The sequence below is a fragment of the Helicoverpa armigera genome, chromosome 26 (genome assembly GCF_030705265.1).
Source record: "Helicoverpa armigera isolate CAAS_96S chromosome 26, ASM3070526v1, whole genome shotgun sequence".
NCBI lineage: Eukaryota > Metazoa > Arthropoda > Insecta > Lepidoptera > Noctuidae > Helicoverpa > Helicoverpa armigera.
In genome coordinates this window covers 2,513,037-2,539,909 of record NC_087145.1, presented here as the reverse complement: position 1 = coordinate 2,539,909, position 26,873 = coordinate 2,513,037, and the positions used below count along the sequence as shown (strand labels likewise).

Below are 26,873 nucleotides of genomic sequence, written 5' to 3'. Positions count from 1 at the left end.
GCAGTGAGTTCGATGCAAAATTAACTCCTAATTAGGTATTATAATAACTCGGATGCCAACATCCTTTGGACATTGTTATGCAAATTGTTTCATAATTTTATGATTGACAAAATGGGTGATGGAGACATTGAATTGAAAGACAGGTAGTTCAGGCATAATGTATGTATAGTCTACTTACTGATTTTGTTTTTTGGGATAAGCTCAGCTTTCACGAAGAAAGCGGAATGACAACAGTTTAGCGACGCGGAACAGCGACATTTCAGCGAAGAAGAGTGGCGGAGCACGCTCCACATACAATAACATTTGCATTCTAAAAACCTTCGTAAAATAAAATGAGCTGAAATAAATTAAACCATAACAAATCTGGAAAATTCTTTTAAGCATTGAACAATAAGTTATAAGAATAAGTTTTAAGAACACATCTGAAACCAGAGGACACTGCAAGTGTTATGTGTCCGCTTAAATAACAAAGGATACTAATCAATATAAACTATGTTTCTCTTGATAGAGAACTTTGTCTCAAAGTACTGAGAGCTAAAGCAATGCAGTGGTCTTTGTGTAACGTAAATTGGTTCAATCGATTTGGGCTGTTAGGTAACAATATGTGTGCGCTATTGAACTGTTGTTTACGAGATATTGTGTTGTAAACAAACACGCTCTGCAGAGACAATGAACAATCAGGATCGACACAATTTAGAGCGAATTGTGTGCACTTTGTGTTCTGTGAATATAGATCAGTAGCATAAAAGACGAGTAGAATAATCACACAAATGACTCGTATGGTCAGTTGCGTTGACTGATGCCTTGTGCCATGCGTTTGATTCCGGCATAGGTTTTGCGAGTCTGGGGTTTGAGCGCATGTAATGATTTTTTTTGATGCAATTACCATTAAAAATCGAAAGCCCAGAGTTGGGCATCATTTTTTTTCAAACGTTACATTATGATAGTTCTTCGTTAGTATTCACAAAGCTTATCACCAGTACATAATAGTCCCCAGGCCGGCGAACAAATTTTTTTTTGATACATATACATTTAAGACTTTGTGAGTGCCTTCCTTACGATGAGTCCGACAAACTTTTCGAATGCGCATATTTTGGTGCCGCTGCGTTTTTTAATGCTTGACTCCTGAAATTGTCGATATGACGTCACTATGGCTCTTCGTACATACACGTTTCATTTTTTGAGATTCGTTTAATAAAGTTAACTAGAGAATGGTGGTCAATTTGTCCGATAAAGATCGTGCTGCGTTTGGAGTGTCCACCATCCTGAAAATGTCGGTATGACGTCACTACGACTCTTCGTACATACACGTTTAATTTTTTGAGATTTGTTTAATAAAGTTAACTAGAAAATTGTGGTCAACTTGTCCGATAAAGATCATGCTGCGTTTGGAGTGTCCACCATCCGAAACATGTCGATATGACGTCACTGTGTCTCCCCATACATACATGTCGGACAAATACAACAATAATAGATAATACTATTCTTATTGCAAATATCGACTTGTCCGACAAATGTAGTGAGTCAAATAGTCAGTTCGACAAGAAAATGAGAAAAATATATTACAATTGGAAGAAGTTTATTCTTTTTGTCAATTTATGACTTAAATATTCACGTGCATTATTTAAGTATATTATATTGGCATACGACTTACCAATTTTAATTACTATTTTACAAAAAGTAGCCTGACTAAGATGTATTGTTGATAGTTTATATTATGTTAAGGAATAATATCCCACATCTATTAATGGACTATATATAAATCAAAAGGTCTTTTTAAGCGCAACATTTTGTCTCAACATACCACTTATCAATTCTTAGTATTTTAGAAGATATAGCCCAAATAAGGCGTATTATCGATAGGTTTTACTATGTTAGGGAATAATGTCCCACCTCTAGGTATGAACCATATGTCAATCGAAAGATCTTTTTAAGCGCTATATTCCGTCTTAACATACCACTTACCGATTCTTAGTATTTTGGAAGACATAACTGACCTAAGGCATATTATTGATACTTTACATTGTGTTAAGGAATAACATCTCACTTGAAGTTATGAGCCATATTTCAATCAAAAGATCTTTTTAAGCGCAAGGTTGTATTAGCATAACTCCGACAAATTGTTAGTACTTTAAAAGCTAGAGCTTTTCTAAGAATATATTATCGGCAGGTTCTGTCAAGCTAATCCATTACTTCTTTAGTAACAAATTATATATTATTTGAAAAACCTTTCCAAATGAAACATTTCGTGTTAACATACTTCCGACAAATTGTTAGTAGTTTAGAAGCTAGAGCTTATTTAAAATTATAATTATTGATAGATGTTTTCAATTAAATAAATCCCATCTCTAGTAATGAGTTATACATCATTCAAAAGACGTTTTTAAATGCAACATTTCATATTAAAAAAACTTCGGCGAATTGTTAGTATTTCAGAAGCTAGAGCTTATATAAGATTATTTTATCGATAGGTGTTTTCAAGTTAATAAATCCCTCCTGTAGTAATGATACATATATCATTCGAAACGACTTTCTAAATGCAATTTTACTATTAACATACTTCACACCAATTGTCAGTAGTTTATACCAAATCTTAAAATATATCTATATTTTCCGGACGGTGGACACTCCATATGCAGCATGATCTTTGTCGGACAAGCTTGCCACAATTTTCTAGTTAACTTTATTAAACAAATCTCAAAAAATGAAACAGGTATGTACGAAGAGTCGTAGTGACATCATACCGACATTTTCAGGATGGTGGACACTCCAAACGCAGCACGATCTTTATCGGACAAGTTGACCACCATTTTCTAGTTCACTTTATTAAACGAATCTCAAAAAATGAAATAGGTATGTACGAAGAGTCATAGTGACGTCATATCGACATTTTCAGGATGGTGGACACTCCAAACGCAGCACGATCTTTATCGGACAAGTTGACCGCCATTCTCTAGTTAACTTTATTAAACGAATCTCAAAAAATGAAACGTGTATGTACGAAGAGCCATAGTGACGTCATATCGACAATTTCAGGAGTCAAGCATTAAAAAACGCAGCGGCACCAAAATTTGCGCATTCGAAAAGTTTGTCGGACTCATCGTAAGGAAGGCACTCACAAAGTCTTAAATGTATATGTATCAAAAAAAAATTTGTTCGCCGGCCTGGGGACTATAATGATATTTTAAAAGGACGCAAAGCTAATAGTCTCCCCTAAAACTGAATGGTGCTTAAAAAGTTGAAAACCAAGTTTAACCTGAGCTATGACATAGTTTTAACATCTGCAGAAAATGCCATACAAACCATATGTTACATAGGAATATCTTATTAGTTAAATCTTTGTTGACAAAGACATTTGCACTAAAGACCGCGAAATCTCGGAGTAGCTCATCAAGGAGAATTAATTTATACTCCGAGTGAATGCTAAGCTAACATTCGCTAATATTAGTGAGAGGAAGCTCAAGATACAAGATATTATCTTGAGACCACACAATCTAATGCTCTATTACAAACTGAGTCAACTAATTTACATAATATGCAGCTTAATGTCTGAACGTCTGTACATTCCGTAAATGGAATCGTAAAATCTATGAAATATTTGACGGATTCTAAAATTGAGCATAAACCTTAGAACTTATTGTATATGTTATGGACCATGTGATTAATTCGGGCATTATTTATAATGCCCGAGCATTATGAATAATGTCTAGCTTTATCGGGCCAAGTGATTAATAACTATCTTAACTTCATTATTTATCACATTGCACGGGCATTATTATATTGCTACATGATAGTTGGGCAATTTGATAATAAAGCTATATTTTATGCGGTGCGAGGGTGGCAGTTGTTCTAATAAATAAATCCTGTTACTTGCTACATATTTTATGATTATTGTTTTAAATTATATGTTCTATTTTAATGGGAAATTATAAGTCTAGCCACAAAATTATTAATTGGACAATAATTAGTAAATTAGATGACAATAATTGTCACTCGGCCTCGTTTTTCTTGATCTCATTTTTCTTGGCTCGTTTTTTTATGGTAGAATTTAATTTGGATTCAAAACATTGTATTAAAAACTGAACTTAGTGACGAAAACGAATCGCTGCAAAACCGACTCCACGTAGTCTTGTCTGCCCTACCCCTAGAGTGCAATTCAAAACCGCGTAGGCGCGGAGGGGCGAGGCGGCCTGCGAGCTGAGGCGCAGGTGGTTGAAGCGCTGAAAACCATCTGCGGCAATAAGCTCGCATGGGACCGCCGGAGCCCCGCAGCGCCGGAGCCGTGACAGAAGCGATACTTGCTGCATGTTGCATGCTTACTTCCATGCTTACTTCCATGCTGGGTCAATTAATATGGGATGTGTTATGTTAAAAAAATGAAATTAAATATGTTTGTATTACTTTGCCCAAAAGGTCGCGGGCAATATGTATAGTGCCCGGTCAATTTGATTGTTTGAATAATTATTATCAAATTGCACTCTTATATTGGGCATTATTCGTAATGACCGGGCATTATGTATACTGCCCAATTTATCACTTGGTCCATAACATATACAAAGGTATTAATGGGAAGCCCACTCACTAGTAATCAAATGATGTAGGCGTTGAAGATGCAAAAAAGTCTATTAAGAGAAGACCATAATCGTTGTTTCTTCAAGATGTTTTACTTCACTTTTTCTCAGTCACCAATGTCCAAGACAATCCCAGTCCCGTGAAAAAATATTAACCAAATTATTTTCTTTATTTACAGATGTACCAAAGACCGCAGCATAACAATCCACTGTTCTACTAAAGGCAAGTATGGCTAACTTTAATGGCCACCCAATCAAATCTGATTCCCTTAATGCTCGTAAACCATTAAGGTAAACACTTGACTGCTTGGAATTACCGCTAAGTATCAACAGACTGTTAAAGCCACATTATTTTTATGACCAGCTCTTAACCACGATAGCATGAATGGTAAACAGAGATTTGAAAGACAACAGGTTGGTGATATGAAGGAAATTTTATGGTATTATGAAATGAGCTTGAAGCAACCCCCATGGCAAACTTTTTGCAGTTTATTTGATGGCTGCTCTTTAACAAATCAAAAAACGTAAGGTTTCTTTATTTGTATGAGAAAGTAGTTTTATGTATTGGCACCTTTATTAATTACCATTATTTCGCACCGCCCGCGCCGCCTTTATACTATTCTGGTAGTTATATCCCTGCACTCACTCACAGACATTTTATGATTACTTAAGTCACTCCTTAGTGACAGATTCTCATAGAAATTCTGCACTAAGGAACGTCTTCAGTATCCATTAAATTTTTCTGAGTGTGTCCATGTATATGAATGTGATACACACCGATTGTTTAACTATTGTATCTGCATCGTGGACAGCGAAGTGCTCAATTGTTGTAATACATGTCAACGTTAGATTCTCATAGAATTGTTACCAGGGAAAAGATCGTGTGTCATATGCTGTTACATAATGATTACTTTAAAGAAACTCTGTAGAAGTACTAGCAATATTTTATAACACACATCTTTTAGATCGCATCTCGCATTTTGCCGGTCACACTCGTAATGTTCCAAAGACCAGTATAAGCGGTTTCTTTGACAAACGAGGTGTGATCGATATGGTAGTTTTTTAGACATGATGTCATGAATCCTAATGCTTAGCCGGTGGTACTGGTTTCTATTACTCTGTCACGTTTTCTAAATATAGATCAAGGTGTCACTTGTATTAAGCCATAAAAATCAACATCTGCCTAGCCTTTTCAAAGCAAATCAAATCAGACTTGTTGCTTGCTGTCAGACTTTCTGGTTTCTGACTACCCATAACACCTGCCAAAATTATTTAAATAAAGATGTTTTTCATGTAAAGGCCCCAAAAATACCCCCGCATTAAAATTGCAGGACATTTAAGCTCCTGATCAGAACAAAAATTGATTTCCATAAGAAAAATAGATTTTAACTTAAAAATACAAAAACAATAAAGCTAAGTCTAAAACAAACTAAACAATTTGATAACAAAATCACAGTGAAACACGAAGAAATAACAAGCTCAAATAGAAGGCATGTCGTTCTGTTTATCTTTCATATCAGACTTGATAGGATTTTTGGTACCTACAAGGAAACTTTCCTCAAATTGTATAATGAAAACGGAAGCTCAGGAAGCATCTCAATTTTATGAAACGCTTCTTTTATTAAATACCCTTTGCCACGTAACCTTTTTAAATAATCCATTGTGTAGGTTTTAAAAGCAACCTTTTTAAGCTTAATCATGTTTATCGATGTTAATAGCTATAACTTAGTTTCTAAGTTAAACAATCAGATTAAATACATTATCTTTGAAAACTTTGAGTTTCTCTGAATACTGATACAAAATGAGTTCAGTATAATGTAGGATTATATTAACCCGACCTTAATGGTCAAAGTCGTGACAGCTAATTATGCGTCCTTTTGTATAAGACATGTTTATGGATCCTATGTTATAGTACTTAGGCCTTGTACCTTGCTTTGAAGTATCATGTTACTAATAACAATATAAGGTGAGATATGATTTACATAGGCTCGGTTTTCAAGGTTTTAAAGATACGCTTTATTGACTTTCGTCAGAAAATGACAGCAACAAATTCTCCACGTTACTTCATATGTTTATACATTCTTCTCTATCCAGTAGCTTCAACCGTGTATTGTTCTATAAGTCAGTTAAAATCCAAGTAATAGATGTAAATATTCCATATTTACATTAAGTACAGAATATAAATAAAATATCTCAAAACTTTGTTACTATGTAAACCATGCAGCATATTAATCCAACGCTGAAAGTTTTATTTGTCTTTCAGAGATTCACATAGCTCAGATGCAAACTCCGACAGATCTCATAAGCGTGATATTCCGCACTTTCAGTATGAATAATGTGTTACGTGGTAGGAAGTAAGAATATTCTATTCCTCGCAAGTGTCAAGGGTCGTAATCTCTAAAACGTCGTATCTCCATTTATGTCGTTTGTCACTGTCTTCACGTAGAAATTCGTCCTCGGGTGCAGTGGATTTGGCTACATCCACTTGAACTGGAAAGTCGGGATTTTGCACGATTTTATCACGATAGGGGTCGCAGGAAATCGTTAAGGATTTGTCTTCGTTTTGCGATCGTAGAACAACTTGATTTCTTTAAGATTTTGAAACGAATTGAGATACCTTCACAGATACTTGAGCGTGACTCGTGAAGATATTTTTCAGGGTCTCTTTTTCAATTTATTGGTACTAGTGATGCCAGGATGGCCGACATTAAACCTTATTAATGTGATTTTAACTTTTTGATACAACATAATGACACAATTTGAAACTTTATCCTTCAGGTCAAAATAACATATTTCGTAACCACAAAAGTATAACCAGCTAAAATTTTACGAAAGTGAAACAACACTCCAATAGAAATTGGCATTCAGTAATCCAGTCACATCTACAAAACGTTTGAAGCATACCGAATATATAAATGACAATAAAAGTTCATTGTTGATGCCCAAAGAGCTTATGTATCACCATACATGTAATGTGGTGATTAATCACCAATGACACACAAAGCGCCCGATTCTGCTAAGTTAATAATGTCAAAATTGAATCGCAGTTTTAACCATATCGGGCATGCTGCTACTAATGTAAGACCAATCGTATTCCAACGACATTCGATTGGTTTGCAATTGGTCTGCCATTTTGGTGATTTTGGTCTATAAGGTTTGCTCTACAATCATAATGCAATCGTAAATCATTTACAGACAAAATGAATCATTTTTAAATGACAGAAAAGGATAAAAACTTTTATTTCAAAGAAAATATAGCGGAAAGCTACATACGCTTCAATCGTAATTGGATCTCAGTCGGATGTGAATCGTATGTCGCTTAAATAAAATTAGCAGAATCGTGCCTCAGAATATATTGTGATGATTGACTATTGTTGCCGTACGGGCGACTGTTGATGGATTATGCGCAAACGCACGTGGCTCTGATTCATCTAGTTTAATAGCTTCACTTAGTTCTAGTTCTGTATACAATTTAGCGTTTGTTACAATTAGTGGGGGTATGTAATTTGGGCTATGATTCATGTATTAGTGTGTCTGGTATGTTATTAGTTGATTGTAGTCTAGCGATACTTAATAACTGATTACTCACAATAGATACTGTAGTGTAGACGTTTATTTAAGAATCAAACGGATACAAGTTCTTCAAAGAAGAAAAAGTGACAGATGTCAAAACAAAACCCACAATTAATTTAATGAACAATTCAAATTACTGCAACCATTTCAATTTGTAAGCAATAAAAACATCAGAAACCCTTACAAATGACTAGCAGCTGCCGGTAGTAAATCACAGACTTGGTATGCCAGTCGCGGCGAGTGAAAACTGCGCTCGCGCCGCTGTATTAGGAATGCGAGTAAAAGTATCCAGACGCAACTGTAGGCGCGCCATGGGTTTGAAGAGTTGAGAGACTTTCCTACACCATTGGTTGAAGGAAGCAAATAATTAGCAGAAGAAATATAAAGTACTGTATATGTATAGTAAGATAGAATATTCTTTATTGTGTTCCAAAACAAACAAACAAATATACGTGAGCAGAACAGGCGATCTTATTGCTAAAAGCAATCTGTCACAGTTTTTAAATGAAGTTTAAGATGACAAACATCAAAACCATCTACACTTTCTCGAAGTATTTTGACAAGTCTATAACAATATGCAAAGCTATCAATCAAACGTACAAACAGTACTAGGAAAATGATTCAGCCAAAATCCTCATTCAAACACAACCAACTTAGCCCCCAAACAATGGATACGTGATTCGTTCCGACCACTAATCCTTATTGTTTCATTAAAAAAGGGCTTGCCAATTGATACATAACCTTGAACCGCTTAATTAATTATTGTACACGAGTACATTAGACTGCACATCAGTGGTAACTGTCATGCACCTTAACTCAATTGTAATAAGTACAATTTTCCTATAAAACTGTTACCACTGACCTAAAGTTGACTGTACGTTTAACATCGCGTGCGCAGCCGATATATCAATTATTGAATCCGTGTAAAAATTACGTAAGCGTACAATTCGATTATGACACGCCGTGTTATATTTGAGCGGAATCATTTGCAAAGAATTTTGGCTTATGTTTTGACGAGGTATTTTTATGACCGGAAAAACGAAAGACGCATCAAGCAACTGAGTAAATTGAGATGTTTCATTGTATTCGCCTAAACCTTCATCAAAATCATTGACTTCAAGTAAATACAAAGTATTTACAACAAATTTTTCATTCACAACGTTGCCAGTTGTTTAACAGTAACGATTTAAATCAAAGCTCTTATCTTTAATAGCTTTTAAGAAATAGAGTGTACACCATTCTTTCATATCATGGTCACCATTACGAGTTTCCTAACTATAAACCAAGGAATAACTTACAGTGAAATGGTCAATGGTTGTCACACTACTTATAACACAATCCACTGAGGATTATAAAACATTATCATATGCATCACGTTTACTTTCATTCAATTCTGTACCCAGTGTACTGTAGTGTGAAGGATTTTGACATGAGGCAACATTACCTTTCTCGTCTTAATGTAAGAAGGGATCTACCTCGGTAAACCTATTGCAATTTGACTTTTGTTGCATTTTTTTCGCATTACTTAGCGGTGTGCGTACTTATGATATTGAACTTCATGAAAATAAAATGTTTGAGAACATAAGCAGAGCATTTCTCTATGTTGTGTAACGCAATATTGGAATGCCTATCAACAATACAGTTGGAAATACTAGAACTAGCGCTTGAATCAGAAGGTAAGAGTAATGTGAGATAAACACAAAGGCGAGGTAAATAGTAGAGAACTTGATAAACAAGATATTATAACAACATACCATCGCAGAAAACAATGAAAGTTAAATATTTATTCAAACAAACAACTTTGAATTTCATTAAATCTAGATACGTATCGGAACTCTCCTGAGAACTGTTTTTATAAGTTCAAGAACCATTAGAACAAGAAAAGTAATCAAAGATGAGAAAGTAACTAGAATGTTTCTCAAAAGTTTAGTTCTTACTGTTAATAAAATTAACTATTAATTGACCCGTGAATATTGTATGGGCAACGGCACGTGGCATGCAAGTAATTATTTATTAATTGGTTCCAACGAAGTTTCTGTACCTATATCAAGTGAGTGAAAAAGGTTCCAGGAGTAAAAAAAACTCGTTATTCAATTTTAATTAATCGATTTTTCGCTGAGTTTAACAGCGCGTTAGACCTTAGTATATTATGTAAACCTAAGCAGACAACTGTATGCGTAATATCTTCCATTAAAGTAAAGCAAAATACAGCTTCTACCATAGCTCACTTTAGAAAATTACTAGTGAAATGAACAAGCCTTTTCTATTCACAATCGATATCCAATCATCTTCAACAGCAGGCGTATCGTCTCTGTGGTCATAATCTTAATAGATTTGTACTCACACAATAGAACATGTAGATTTTACTGGAGATTTAAATTCTAAAATATCGTTAACAACGTTGGGAAATTCAGTTTTAGTGGATCACTCATTATCATCATCATCTCAGCCATAGGACGTCGACTGCTGAACATAGGCCTCCCCCTTAGATCTCCACAGATATCTGTTGGAGGCGACCTGCGTCCAGCGTCTCCCAGCGACCTTTACAATGTCGTCTGTCCACCTTGTTGGTGGACCTACGCTGGATCAGTCAGTTCCTTCAACATCTGAGTCATGCTTCATAAACTGATTCATACCGTTTCAGTTTCCGAGAATTATCTAAAAATAAAATTGCAATAGTTTCTTCTTCATCCTTTGTGTCTCTTCAAATCTAAATTTGATTTTATATGAATAACAAATCAAATTAAACTGGAAGTAATGAAATTCAGCTTATCTTCCAATAAATCCGATACATTTCACATCAAATACATTTCGTTGGAACTATAAAAGTCTCGTTCCAGAATTCCACATAGATGAACAATGTTTACCTTACGAACCGGGAAGCGAGTGGAAGGAGGGGGGGGGGAACCACCCAATTTCAGTTTTATACCAGGTAGATGGAACTTTTTAATTGGTTCTCGATCCAGAAGGTCGTGTCAGCCATTTTGATATTTGTGGCCTCCGTGGCTACATCGTTTTTTGTTTGACTAGTCTAGATTTGATTTAGTCGTTGTATCTGCGGATTTTTTTAGTAGGTTCTGGTAGAATTCGATTTGTTTGAAATTGAATTTTTACCTACATGGGTAGTTCAGATGTGTCGTTTTCTCAGGATTGGAAATTTTATTTCAATAGTCTCTTTATTTAATCTGAGGTTGGATAACTCTAGATAGTAGTTAGTCGAGATTGGTGGTTGTAGTTTTTGCCCATATCTAATTACCGTACGTGACTATTATTGGATTTGCAAAGAGCCGGTAAAGCAGGAGTCATCAATATCATCTTTTGTTTTCGAATCTTAAAATAATAAAAGTGTTTAGATATTTGAATAACAAAATTCTTATAAATAAAGAACTGTTTAATCTGATGACAGAGAAACATTTAATAAAGAACCGTCAACATCCATACAAATACTACAGAAAAGAAAGTTTGTTTGTTTGTTTGTAAAGGGCTCGCGTAAAACCGGATTACTACCGACGGGATCAATCGGTCATGAGAAGCGAATCCCTGAGGGGCACTGCTCAATAGAAACCAATATAACTTGACAGATGGTGTATCGGAACTCGTCGAAAACTAAATTTAAATGGTCAGAATTGGACGTATTATTGACGGCTAGACGATCCTTTTAATATACCATGGCTAGCCTTTTCCCAGCTATGTTGGGGTCGTCTTCAAGTCAAACGCTGGAGTGCGGGTCTATCTGACTTCCTAAACCACGAACAACTCGAAACCCCTTGGTGAGACTGGTTGTAATACGTCCTGGTAATAAGGCAATTTTATTTTCTGCTGCGTGAAGTTTCTACTACATGTCAAAAAGCATTGTCTAGTTTCAACACAAGCGATGAAGGGCTTAGATAGCTATTCCAAAAAGAACAAAGAAGTAGTAAAAGCCCGTTATACACATGACCGGATGATAAATGACGTAACCCAACCGGACATAGAATCCCGACGTCAAATCTACGCCCAAAAACTTACAAACAAGTTAAAAAAAAAACTCACTATCAATCCCAAAGCAGAAATTCCCTTACAAATCACAGCTTACTGTCGTATCTCATTCATGGAATACGGTTAACAGTTTTACTACACTTCCCACGCAGTAAATAAATCTCGTTCTGTCGTTTGTTGATGTTTTGGTACCACTAGCGACATCTGTCGGCTGAGCGTTCACTTTCGTTGTATCGATCAGCTGATTGGCGCGCTCGGCTGTTGACGTAGATCTTTCATAGATGGCGTTAGTAGTTTGTGTTGGGATTTGTGTACTTATTTAGAAATAGGAAAGTGTAATTTAAGACGATAGGTACGCCATCGCGCCAGTATAATACCCTATCTTACTATAATATATACGTATACGCGTATATGTGTTTTGGATTTCAACGATTATTAGATTTAGTTAACTACAACTGCGGATGTAATTATCTTTAGTTTGTACAATACCAAACGAAACTGCATAACACAAAAATCCAAACTTGTATTTTATTTATTTCTTAGCAAACATGTTTTATCAACTTACCAAGAACGCGAAGTAAACATTAAAAATATGCGAAGCGCAGTACGTTTATATAATCTTCTCCAAACAAAACAGTCGTGCTGCAATGCACCATTTCTTAATATCCTTCATATATCCCGTGCTTTCCAAAATATAATTACAGTTGCAGCTTGTTAGATAATTTAATCAGCGAGGCGTGTATCGTGCTAATCTGAATTAGACTTTGTATCCATCAGTTTAACGTCTTAATTGGTTTGTGGTTTGATCTGATACGGGTTCCTCATTTGGAGTAAGGATTTTGTATTTTGAGGAAGGGAAATGAGGACTATAAAGGCATTGTGAATTTAAAATTAATTTGTAAAAAGCAATTAATCGTAGATAATAGGATAAACTGATAAACGTAGGTATCTGTGGAAATCTAACGGGGAGGCCTATGTTCAGCAGTGGACGTCCTATAGCTGAGATGATGATGATGTTGATGAATAGGATAAACTGGTGATTAACTGTAGATAAGTTGGAGAATGAGCAACATCTCACTCAGCATTACACCTTGATAATATAATCTTATATATTAAACTTACACTTAGTTTCTATCCTTTATTCTTCATTATTTCTTCTCATTCTAAAATATTTATCATTATATATGTACATGTACTATACAAACTTGCGGGAGCCATTCTATAACCATCTGAACCTGTTTTCCTATTTTCTTGATTCGTCACTGAAAATATAAAGTTTCTTACCTTAAGATTTATTTAAATAATTGAATGCCCCACCAATAGAACATGGACTCCAAAAATCACATCATAAAACCCCTCTTTCACCTTTAATTTAATTATCTGCTGAAGCGCATTTTCATAACAAGCTCCAAAAGTCTCTGTTAACGGCAACTGGTTACAATTTCAGTAGCATACATTGAATTTGCTCACGTGCATAGTTACCCAAACTAACTTTATTAGCGAGTCCATGTCGCTTTTGAACATAATTAAATCACTTTTTGTCAGCTTTCAGGTGCTTTTTTCGACGCCATTCGGCTTCATACAAATGTTTTGAACAAGTTCTTCGTAATTGGAAACTGTTGTAACTATGTTCATTGGACCTCTTGTGGGCTTAAAATATACTTATAGTACTTATTTATTTTCCTCATCGTCTAAGTGAACTATCTCTTTGACCTTTTAATGTACATCGTTTTTGGAGCACGTATTCACTGAAAGATGTTACGGCGGCAAACTTTTTTGGTCCGTAAGTCCTGGATAAGGAGCGACATTTATCTTTATTTTTGGGATCTAAAAACTTATAAGACCCTCTGTAGTGCTAAACCAACAATCAGTCTAAGGTAAGGTAGTAAACCTTCAAACAATCAAAGGGCGAGACACCAAGAAGCGATTAATTCATTTTAACACCAAAATGGTGTACAATTTTCTTAGCTATAACTTTTAAACACGTAATAAATTACTGTCAAGGTTTGAAAGTACGACCTTTAACGAAAGTTCAATACCAGTCACTATAATTTGTAGTTTGTATAGCATATTGCACAGGTTAATGACCTTTAATTGCCAGATTCACTTGTACTCTTCTCAATTACTATTGACTTATCAAAAAGACCCAGTTCCCACAGAAAATTGTGGGTTTCATTGGGATTTTTTTTAAACTATTAATTTTAATGATCACCAAATCTATTATTATATAGATGACTGTATTACAGGCTTTCTATTAGCTACCAATTTTTTGTAAAGAAGGAAGTAGATTGGTAGACTAATCGAATTGAGAGTCTTTTAGCGGAAATGTACTATCAAGCAGAACATTGTTTTGTTGTGTTCCGCCGTCTTCAGCTATAAGTATACCTCTAGCTCTGTTAGCAAGCATTTTGTCTGTTGGAGTGAGATTTAGAGACCACCTAAATAAATAATGAGCGACTGTTAGTACTTTACGAAGAAAGCAATTAAAGAAGCTCTTGTTAGCTGCACCGTCTCTTTAAATTTTCATTAGTAGTAGTATGGTAGCGGTATTGTTCGAAAGAGTTTTCCCAACCTTGGAATATTGGTGAGTTTCAATTTGAGAGTGGCACTCCTTTCGCCCTCGCCCATAGCAAAAACTCGGCCTCTTGATGACTTCCCACCTTCTAAAAACAGTTTAACTATTCTCTTTCCTGGTGCCTCATGGTGGTCAGCTTTCCTAAATTTTCTTCTCCACTTCCCTTTATCTATGACATCGCTCTCTGACACCTGGTAATCCTTCATGCTTAAGTTAACCTTGAAAACAATTTCAGTTAGCGTGTACATACAATATGTATATAAAACGTTGCAAAACCAAGACAGGGACCCTAAATTAAAATTAAGAAACTACTATGTCTTTGAGCCATTACTCAAATCGATAGTGAAACTTAGCAATTGGACACGTCGTATCTTCACGCTATAATAAGTCTAGAGCGGCAGTAATTGTAAAATTAAGTAATTCTCAGTGACTGTCGAGTTGTGGGCTCATTCATCTGAGTCTGACCAAGGCGAGCGACACCCGGAATCAAAGCGAGTTTGTGGTCCAAGTTGTAAGAAAATATCTCTTACTTCTGTTGAACCACTTTAAAATGTAGTATCCTATTTGCAGACAGGTATAATACATACCAAATAGTAGCACGCATATAAACCCCAATGTAATCTTTCTTGGTATAATGTAATTCTTCTACAGAATAAACAATCGATAGACTTTTTGAAAAGTGAATGCCACACCGTCTCTTCCAACTAAATCGAAACTGAACATAATGTCTATAGAAGTGATGATAATTTTCAACAACTCAATCGACGTGCTCGCATATTACATAAGTATACTTGAGGTAGAATATACATAACCTTGAAATTATGCAACTTAGCATCTACATCAAAATTCTCATAACTTAAACCACAAGACAGAAGCATTTATCACGTATTCTTCCGGCGATGTAACTGATGCGTCTCTAACCGAGTTAAGAGAGAATTAATTATAAAATCCCACAGACGACTACACTGTAGCTAATTAATTACTGTCTTTTACACTTAGGCTAAATATACGGAACAAATTTTTATACATGGAGTTAGGGATTTTCGGCTGCCTAAAGATTAGGGATTTTGATGGGACCAAAATAAAAGCAGTTCTTTTGAGACTTTTATAATCTATTGGAGACGAGGCAGATTACATAAGCACTATCCATCCTAGGGGACCTTGCATAAATCAGGGGTATCATTATGCAACCAGTTTTTAGAAGGTTGTGCATAATTGAACTGACCAATGTTGAAGTCGCAGAAATTATTTCGTTGCTGCGCTTAAACAGCCGCTATGAAGATGATATGTAAATCCCTGTTTCCCGTTTTTCATGTCATACACCTATGTTATGATGGTCAAAGATTTTTTAATCAGCGTCTAGCGTCTGGTAGGGGTTTCATCGTATTGAGCTGACAAATTACACAATGCCTGTGTTTCCTTAGAATCAAACTTCGTTTTGTAAGTGGCTGTCCCAATTCGTAAAATAGTTAAATCCAGTCTAAAGTGGCAAGTCCTAACAGGAATGACTAAGTACCAACAGTAGTCATGTTTTCCTTCCTGTTACAATCAATTTTTGCATGCCCTTTTCTTATAAAAATCCAATATTAATTGTCAGAATAATTACTGAAATCTTCTTACATTGTAAATTTAATCCGGTGGCTACTTTTTATAATAACATACAAACATACATACATATGCACACATACCTATTATGTTACCAAATATACACATACACTCATTACATAAAACCAACACATACAGGTCTGAACACAATTACGATACTATTAAACAGAAGCAAACTACCCTTTATGAGCCCACAGCCTCAATACAAATTCAGAACTCCGGAACAGATGAAATTAAGCAGGCCGGACACTGGCACCACTAGCATCTATATTACATTAAAAGATCTATTGCACCGGGACATATACTCCTTAAGCAAGCTAAATGATGAACTTTGATTCTATATCTAATGAAATAGATGCTATTGGCACGGCTCCGTGCTATATTTGTAAACCCGGCCGGTGTGATAATATTTTAAATGTAACTAGTAATTCAATAAAAATACTTCATATCAACATACGCAGCGTAAACCGAAACTTTGATGAACTCAATGTGTTTTTACAGAACACAAACATATTACCAGAAATATTAGTTCTATCCGAGTGCTGGTTAAGTAAAACACCAACCATTCCATCACTTGAGGGCTATGCAAGCTATTATACAACAAATAATATAAATCAAAATGATGGTATTATTGTCTATGTCAGATTGTCGCTACCACATATTATTATTGAACCGCTTGTTCTAGACGCAAACTGTTTAATTTGCAAAGTGGATACCGCAAATCTCGTGATAATTGCCTTGTATCGCCCTCCGTGTAACCGCAACATTAATAACTTTCTTAATGGTTTGGATAGCACCCTTTCATCCATATCAAACTATAAAACATGGTTCTCATTGGTGATATTAATATTAATATTATTCCAACAGATTTGAATCAACAGGCAAACGAATATCTTAATTTGACGTCATTGCACGGTCTTTACCTACCCACAATTTGCCCACCCGTGGTAAGAGTTGCCTAGACCATATTTTACTAAAATCAGATTTGAAAACTGTCACATTGGTATTTGAAACTTTTATAACCGATCATGCGCCTGTTTTAATTAGTATTGAAAACACATTAAAAAGACCCAAACACAATAATAGTATCGTGAAAGTGGACTATTCATCGGTTTTTGCAGCTGTACTGGACACTGATTTCAGCCCAGTAAAGAATATGTGTGATGCGGAGGTTGCGGCTGATGTGTTAGTCTCAATGATTAGGTCAATAATCCTTAGTCATTCAATTACACAGCGAATTCCTTCAAAGCTTCGGATCATTAAGCCATGGATAACCAACGGTCTTCTACGATGTATTCGCAATCGTGACTCAATGTGTCGAAAGTTGCAGAACGAACCTGACAACCATATCTTGAAACTGACATATATCAGATACCGGAATTTCTGCAACAAACTTCTTAAAAGGCTGAAACACGCATACGAAAAAATTGAATTTCGGAAAGCTCAAAACAATCCTAAAAAAACATGGAAGCTGATTAAAAATATCACAAACTCTGAGTGCTCAAAAAGTTCTTCTAACGAACTTCTTAACATAGAGACTGATAAAATTGCATCTGTTAATAAGGTTAACGAATATTTTTCTAGCATAGGTAGTAAACTAGCACAAAATTCGGTGTTTCTTCCGGCTATACACCAGACGAAAACACTATTGTCAACTCTTTCGTACTTATGCCGACCGACGAATGTGAGGTTGAAGCAATTGTCCGTGGCTTACGTGCAGATACAGCTATTGGCTGGGACACCATTCCAACAAAATTACTACAGGAGTGTTCAAGCACCCTAGTCCCGGTAATAACACATATTTGTAACATCTCAATGTCGAGTGGTACTTTCCCTAAACCATTTAAAAGGGCTATTGTCCACCCTATCTTCAAGAGTGGGAACAGAGACAGTGTAAATAATTATAGACCAATATCTGTATTGCCCGCCATGTCCAAAGTTTTGGAAAAATTATTAAATACGCGTCTTATAAATTTCTTAGAGAAAAACAATATTCTAGCATCAAACCAATTCGGTTTCAGACATGGTAAATCAACGGAGGATGCTGTGGCTTATCTGGTCGATCGAGTAGTTGACTGTCTCGATAACAGACAGAAATGCCTAGGCATCTTCCTTGATCTTACAAAAGCATTTGACACTGTCTCTGTTCCACTCCTCTTGATAAAGATGGAAATGATGGGAATCCGAGGATATGCTCTCCGGATTTTCAGTGACTATCTTTCTGGGAGGACTCAGTCAGTAAAAATAGACCGTTTTATTAGTGAAAGTGCCTCTCTAAACTTCGGCGTACCGCAGGGCTCGGTCCTGGGCCCCACCCTCTTCCTTCTCTACATTAACTCCTTATGTAAACTTAACATCCCTAATTGCGCCATCTGTAGCTATGCTGATGACACGGCTTTGCTTATACGTGGAAATGATTGGGTTGAGGTGTTTGCTAGAGCCGAGCACACTTTAAGTCGTGTAATGCACTGGCTGTCCAAGAACCTCTTAACCCTGAACCTTGACAAAACCACCTACCTAACCTTTTCGCTGACAACATCCACTCAACCAACCGCAGATTCATTCGTCCTAAAAGCACATTCTTGCGAGCCAAGTAATTTACCTACACCCTGTAGCTGTACCACCTTAGCTAGATCGTCCCAAATTAAATATCTAGGTGTACATATTGATGACTTACTCAGTTGGAGATGTCATCTAACTAGTCTTACCTCTCGTGTCCGTAAGGTGATATACATTTTTAAAAAACTGCGCCATTCTACTGACTTTAACACCTTAAAAACTGTATACTGCGCTCTGTGTCAGTCTATTCTGAGCTATTGTATATCCGTTTGGGAGGGGCTGCTAAGACGCACTTATTGGCCCTGGAGCGGGCACAAAGAGCTGTACTCAAAGTAATGACTTTTAAACCTTTTAGGTACCCGACATCTCAACTCTATGATAACTGTCAAATTCTTACTGTGAGACAGCTCTTTGTGCTTGCAACAATTGCAAGAAAGCATATTTCTTTGGAATATAACGCAAACGTTATCAAAAAACGTCGGTCACATAAGGTATGTCATACTCCGGCTTTTAGGAGCTCCCTGGCTGCACGGCACCATAATGTAATCAGCGGACATTTATATAACATCCTAAACGAACACTGCAAAATTTATCCATTGTCTAGATCTGAATGCAAAAGGAAAGTATCTCAATGGCTCTTAACTAAAACCTATGCTGAAACTGAAGACCTAGTAAAATTAACAATACTATAATAGGATTTATGTCATACATTATTACGTATCTCACTCACACCCACACATTCACTCTAGAAACGACACATCACCTACACGCCACACTTTACACTCGCTCCTCTCCCGCAACACACACACGCGCACACACACCCTCACACACCCTCACACACCCTCTCACACACCCTCACACACACACACACAAAGCTAGCATCCGTAAGCCACCAAAATGCATGCACTTTACCTTATTAATAATATAGAATACTTATATAAAATTTGTTAAATCTTTAGACTTTTTCACGCCAACTCACATGAACTGTAACTAATACTACTGAATCATTTGTATTGCGAGGGCCCTGGTACTCAAAACTCAAGTTAAATCTTACCTTGAGTACCAGAGTTCAACAAAAAAATTTTGTGTACCTGTATTAGTGTATAGTGTTTTGTTTGTAATGTGTACTTTTATATGGAAAATAAAATATTATTATTATTATTATTATTATTTTGAAGTCGGTAACACGATCAGTCTGAGATAAAGTGATTTAACCCAAAATTCAGTCTAGACTGTAAAGCTTATCCAGTGTCTACATATGTAGATGTGCTTACATACAACTCTGTCTTGTAATCAGTAAACTAACTCAAGTTACCCAGCTTATTAAAAGGAGGTAATGTTTGTAACTTACTGATACATATAATTGGAAAGTTATTCAGACTAACAAGTATAAAAATATAAGACAAATACTGTATTTCGTTACGTCTATGTATATTGTATACCCTCAAGCAATGGAGCATTATTACTACAAACATGTTTTGCCATTCGCTAGAGCGCAATAAAACCAAGTAATGTAAAGAAAACTATGCTTGCTGAAAACAACCAATAAGGGGAACAATTTTAGTTATTCATAACGCAGTATTATTGCCCCACGTAGTTGTAACTTCATACGCGCGCCATTGTTCCGCGCACTTTATGAACTGAATATTTTGGCTTCTCATACCAACTGAACAATTTTCTTTTACGTTCCAGCCCTAACGGAATGATTTATTGTTTCAGATGCCAGCGATGTAGACTGAACGAGCAGAAACATTGGAAAAGCGAAGTTTGAAATATTTTTGCACAAGTGAACAGTTTTGCCATTGCCCATCCTTGTTTGTGTTGTGTAGTGTGCGCGAAAACAACGTTGAGCGGTGTTCCAAAATTAAAATGCGCGACGGTGATTGGCTTATGCGCCTTGTGTCATTGTGATTAGTGATGTGTTGTGTCGATAGTGGTTATCGATAGTCGTCAAGATGGCGACGATGGATCTCACCAATGAGGTGATCCGCTTGCGGGCGGAGCTGGAGAAGGTGTCTTCAGAGAGGGATATGCTCCTCTGTGAAGTATCCAACTTGAGGCGAGAACTGGAACTGAGCGAGTTGAAACACTTGCAGGATGATGTCAGGTATGTCAACATAAACTTATAATGAAATAAAACCCTCACTGAATAGGGTAACGTTACATAGAAGATAGCGCTCCACATAGACTCTTTGTATATAACAACCGTTTCCGAGCAAACAAAGGGTGCCTACGTCTTGTAGGTCCTTTCAAAAGCTCGACAGTTCGTCGGGGACCTCTCATACCACAGACAATGTTGAGGTCCAAGTGTGATACTGACAGCTGTTTGCACATAAACTAATTTTGAACACCTATAATCAAAATCTACGATTTCTTTAGCTTTAAGACTTAAATGCGACAATATTTTAATGTATTGACAATAGTTAACTTTTTTCAAGCACCAAACCACCATCAAATTACCGATCTTGACATATTTCTGGAAGCAAACAGGAATACAACCTCCTCCTTTCCTGAAGTTGGTTAATGAACATCGCTGCCACTTACATCACACCCCACACACGCGTGCTATTACTCATTGTTCGGGAGGTTCCGTCGACTCTGACGTCACGAAGTCCTCCGCACTCTTTTCAAAAGACCCTTTTGCACGAGTCGACGGACGAATAAAGGAGTCGTTGACGTGACCGTGTATCTTACATGAGAGCTCTATTTACGAATACAATAACGTATTTTTTTTGACTTTTCGATCGATTTTTTGTGATTATTTTATAATGGTCCATGTTTCAATGTTTTTGCGGTTTGATTGAAACGACTGTTTAATATTGTGGCCGTATCGGATTTGATGAAATATATGTTTTGAAAACAAACATAAGCCGACCTCCGCTGAAATACAGAGTTAAGTTTCATGAGTATAATTTTTTAAATTGGGTTTAAGGGTTATTCTTTTGAGCATAATATCGTCCTAATACAAAAATAAATAACTATTGTCTCCAATTTTTTGACAAAGTACCCAAATGTATAGGCAGCATTGTTGCCAAATGAGGATATAACATAGCCAGCTTTAAACCATTTCAACAACTTGATTAAAATCCATTTTTCACAAAAGAAGTATTTAAAATGACACTAACTGCAGTACAATTACATTCTTTTGACGCAAAGGTCATAACTTTGACAGCAATAATAGATTGCCAGTCACGGAGTAAAGAAAGATGAGTGGAGGTGCCATAATGCAGGTAGGTCAGGCGCCTTCTTTTAGGTCAAATTCCTACAGTTGGCATGAACAGAACAAGCAGTTTCGAGTTAACCAACTAACGTTCGGGTTCTTTGAAATATTTGTCAACGATTTTTGGTACTACAAAAACTGGTCGGGTCCAAGGAAGGCGTACAAGGGCGAAAACAGTAACGTTCCTCGTCCCCCGCTCACAAGTATTTTGGCGCGTTACTTTCTAAGGCGATTTTCCATTATGACATCTCCGCTATTAATTTCGTTCGCTATGTTTCCAGTGCAATGCTTGGTTATTTTCCTCAGATGACTCATTGTTGCATGGGAAACTGCATTATAGCATGCGCTGTGTTTTTTTGTGTTCATCTTGAAAGATTTTATAAATAGATCTTAGACGTTATTCTTGCTAGCTAAGTACTTAATGGCTGCACGTGTAGATCGCTATAATCAACGCTTGGTAAGTTTGGTCTGTGGATGGGTGACCATCTTGTCATGACGATTTCCTCCCTGTTTTGGAAAGCACGTTAAATTAGTGGATCCCGGCTGTCATTTGAACATCTTTAGCAGTCGTACCGTGTAGACTGAAGCCAGATCGTCTAACTTATTAGGGATGCATTTGGTTTTAGGAGGTTGATAGGTTGATGATAAATAGTGACGTTTAAAGGAGTTTTCTGTACTGACCATTATCTATTCTCACATAATTTTACTCCATCCAAATTGATTGAATTGATAAACCATATTTAATAAAAGACGGACTGCAAATATTCGCAAAGACAACCTAAAAAAGATCTTCATGCCATATTGAATCTTTAAAACTGCGTTCACATTTTGACGTCAATACACTGCAAAAAGATTTAACATCTATTTTTGGGCAACAATCATTTTTGCGGTACGTTTAAATTCATTTCGTGTCTAAATGAAACGTCACAAGCACAGTCTTCATCCAAAAAACTACGTAAACGCAGTAAAACTGATTTATAACCCTATATTTTTGTTTACATAAACAGTGCTAGAGTAACTTTCTACTGTGATGTACGAGTAGATTTGCATAGTCGCATAGAAAGTGAAACTGTGATGGTATGGTATAATACCACGTAATGTCACATTAGAAATGAACATTTTGTAAGTGTAGGTACCTACTTCGCGTATGTCGTCACGGTATTTATTCACGGAAAGTGTTATGAGATAAGAATCATTATATTCAAACGAAAGAGTAGCGTTTAACAGTTCTATTTGGCAAGTCATACTTCTGATTACAAACACTTGACTTCATCGGTTTAGAAAATTATGAAACATATTTATAGTAGGTATCATTTATGGTCCTGTTAATTATGTTATATCAATAACAGAAAAGATGAGAGGCATGCGTGTTCTGGTATCTGGTATAGACATGATGTAATGGGAAAGGGACGGAATTCATGGTTCAAATAAGTTGTTGAATATGGATGTAGAGCAAAGAAAAGAGTGAAGGGTTATATGTAGAGAGAATAGGGGCGAAAAAGTATTGGACCAACCCTAAATAGATTTTCTAACAGGGATAGGAAGAATACTAGACGGTGTATAAGATTGGGCTCGTAAAAGAAATGTTATATTGTCCAAGAATTGTTATATGAATTCTAACAAAACCTGTAAACAAAATTATTAGTATCGATTGTAAATCGGTCCTTCGGCACGAAAAGATTGATCGTATTCATAATTAATTTAAATGTTTAATAATAAAACATATCGAGTGGTTTGCGTTGCAAATGTTTCTGAGGTGTATAAAACCTTTGACGTGGGAGTGTACAAACGATAAAATTAATTCGTCTACCCACTTGTGGACTAATAGATCTGTACTCATTTTGGAAACGAGACAGCTATGATAAAGTAGGTATTTTGATGTGTTAGAACAAAGGTAAATTAAAGTGCTAAGTGTTATTACAGAGCCAAAATTTTTAGTCATTTTACTTTGTTTATTTCACTAATCTTCCCTACCAATTATAAATACACAAGCAACTCTGTAGTCTTTGGTTGAGCCCGAGAAAAGACTCAACCAAAGACTAATTTTGAAACGGTAACGAAAATTGTTTCTCCCGAGAAGTGGATGACATAGTTGGGAATAGCTCGTAAATTAGCGAATCCTGTTGACGAAAGTTCGTAAAAGAAATAAACAGATATAATAAATATGTTTTCAAAAATTAAGTGTGATGACAATTTAATAAATTGATTCCAATTCACCGACCATATAAAACTCACGCTCAAAATAAAACTGAAAAAGGACCCAGCGCGTACATTCACTTGTACATTTAATGCCTTATATTCATTTTCCCATTGTTGAGTACTCGCTGGAAATGAGACCGACCACCCACGGATGTGACGTCACGAGCCGGGTAAAAACGTGGGTAGGTTTGTTACGTCATTCGTAATGTTCACAGTATTGGGTATTGGGGTTGGACTACTGTTGATTGATTGTAAAATTAAGTAGAATGTTGATTTTACTTGTTTTATTAAAATTTTGTCGCCTCCAACAGATATCTGTGGAGATCTAAGGGGGAGGCCTATGTTCAGCAGTGGACGTCCTATGGCTGAGATGATGATGATGATGATGAATTAGAATTTGTTATGAAAAAAATGTCTGGTAAATTGTGTCTTGTGTTTTAATTACATAGAGGTAGGGCTATGTAGGCAGTGTTTTTTTTTATTGAGACTAATAAAACACATGTAGACATTCATATCGGATTCCATTAGAATTACTGAAGTCTTGACGTATTAAAAAAGTCTGGATCGAAAACTTCACCAAACGAACAACTTACATACTTAATCACCAAAAAGACGAACATACAGTCGACGTACTTAATTGATGTCTTGTTGCTATGCCTAATAAGCAGTAAGGCGTGCCTGCCTCAGATTTGCAAATACCCCACCCACGTGACCCGGCCTTGGGAAGCCTCACTCGAAACTCACAACTTGACTATCGTTTAAATAACGTAAGTATCTCGGAAACATGCGGGCTGTTTGCAGAAAATGACCCGAAATAAGTAGGTTTGTATCACGTTTTTAAGTTAACAAAATTAACAACAAGGTTGATGTGTAATGAGTGTCAAAACGGACTAAAACAATAACTGGTCTCTCCTAGCAATATATGTAAACCTAAAGAAATATAACAAATTCACGTTTTCCTAAAGGCTATATAAAATCCAAAAATAATATCTGTACCAACCCCTGAGAGCTTTAAACAGTACTTAAGATTAGTCTTTTGAATATTAAAAGTAAACAAGAAAACTCCTGAATAATTCTAGCTTTAATATTTTCTTTGTCGTCTACCAAACTTTTTACGAAATCCTACTCTATGCACCTACTTACATATAATAGAGTCAGCAAACCATTTATTAATGATAAATAAAGCCGACTGCGGCAGGATGTGGCAACTGACCATCTTTCTATGGTTCACGACCTTAAAATCTTACCACAGACTGGCCTCCACTACCATCGGACCTTTTCTACCTACGTGCCTCTCTGATTTTGCAATATTGATCATCTATGCACGGTGTATTCAAATATTGCACTAATTGCCTCGATATACAACCGTGCCATGGGCAGATTTTATAATAATTTCGCTCAGCCATTTTGCCATTTGAATATGCTAATATCTGACCTTCAAATTACAATATTGAGCCATATTTTATTAATGAAGCGAAAACTTCTTAAAATCACAAAATCTATTATTCAATATCACGAAGCCGGTCTTAAATATTATCCGTAATTTATTCTTCGTTATAACTTCTTAGGCCTTTATTTCAGTCAAGCATTTTACGCGTGATTTTCTCACAAAAAGTTCTTTGCTGTCCTGTTTTCCTAAGGATTTCATCTTGCTCTTCTACACTTGAAATAACACACCGAACCATCTTTTTGACCGATGACCACTCACTCATCCGTGACATTTCTTAAACACAATCAAATATAAATCAGAAGTTGAGAAACGCCTTGCAAACCATCTCAAACACGACCTCCATAAATTGCCTTAAGCTTAATAAAAACATTATGTTGCCGTAGCTAGGGGTTAGTCAAAAACATTCCCCCGAGATTGTTCCTTTACGAAATAACCAGAAGGCCATGTAATCATAACAGTACCTAATATGCCGCTTTGTACACGATTTTCTTGTTAAATTAACTTACAAAATTAAATGTTCAGTTTACAGGATTGTTATAAGTTCCAAACTATATTAGTGGGCTGATGTTTAAGTACTTAAGTACATATTATGAAATTTGTAAAGCCTTTTGGGCTAAGTTGACTTAGAATTTGTAACTGAGTTTAATTATTTTTGTCAAAAATAAAGTTGACGTATAATGGATGTGGGAAATTTTTAATTATTATTATAATTTTGTTTGCCTGACAAAGGTCACTTACATTTTTGGAGGCGTTTTGAGCTTAATCCTTAACCTTATTTTGTTGACTGAACGATTTAATATGCAAACACATAAATGAAATGATACCATAGATAAACGAATGCAATCAGAATCAATACCAGGACATTAATTTGTAGCTACGTCCTTAACAGTAAGTTCTTACAAAAAATATAGGATTTCGCATGTTTTTATTAGACAGGGATTCTTAAGCCGGTATTTGATAACATCATGATGTCATACACAATGACATCATGTTTGACAAGCTCTTTGCATTTACGTGCAATTTTAGCACCGTGTGTTACTTGATAATGAAATCCGTTTTGTATAAAAAATCGACGTAATACGGAAAGTTTCTCGTCTTGAAAGATATTTTTCGCAAAAACTTCTCCCAAACAACAATACGTCT

The 26,873-nt window shown here is 35.9% G+C and overlaps 1 protein-coding gene across 1 annotated transcript in view; it reads left to right on the top strand.

The window, feature by feature from the left end:
* Positions 1 to 26,873, top strand: part of Siz (schizo) — a 166,266-nt gene that overhangs the window by 63,116 nt on the left and 76,277 nt on the right. Inside the window, exons 3-4 of the mRNA XM_064041831.1 lie at positions 4,751 to 4,794; positions 20,581 to 20,968. Coding sequence (XP_063897901.1) covers positions 20,817 to 20,968 — 152 coding nt within the window. The 5' untranslated portion in view covers positions 4,751 to 4,794; positions 20,581 to 20,816. The remainder of the gene's footprint in view (positions 1 to 4,750; positions 4,795 to 20,580; positions 20,969 to 26,873) is intronic.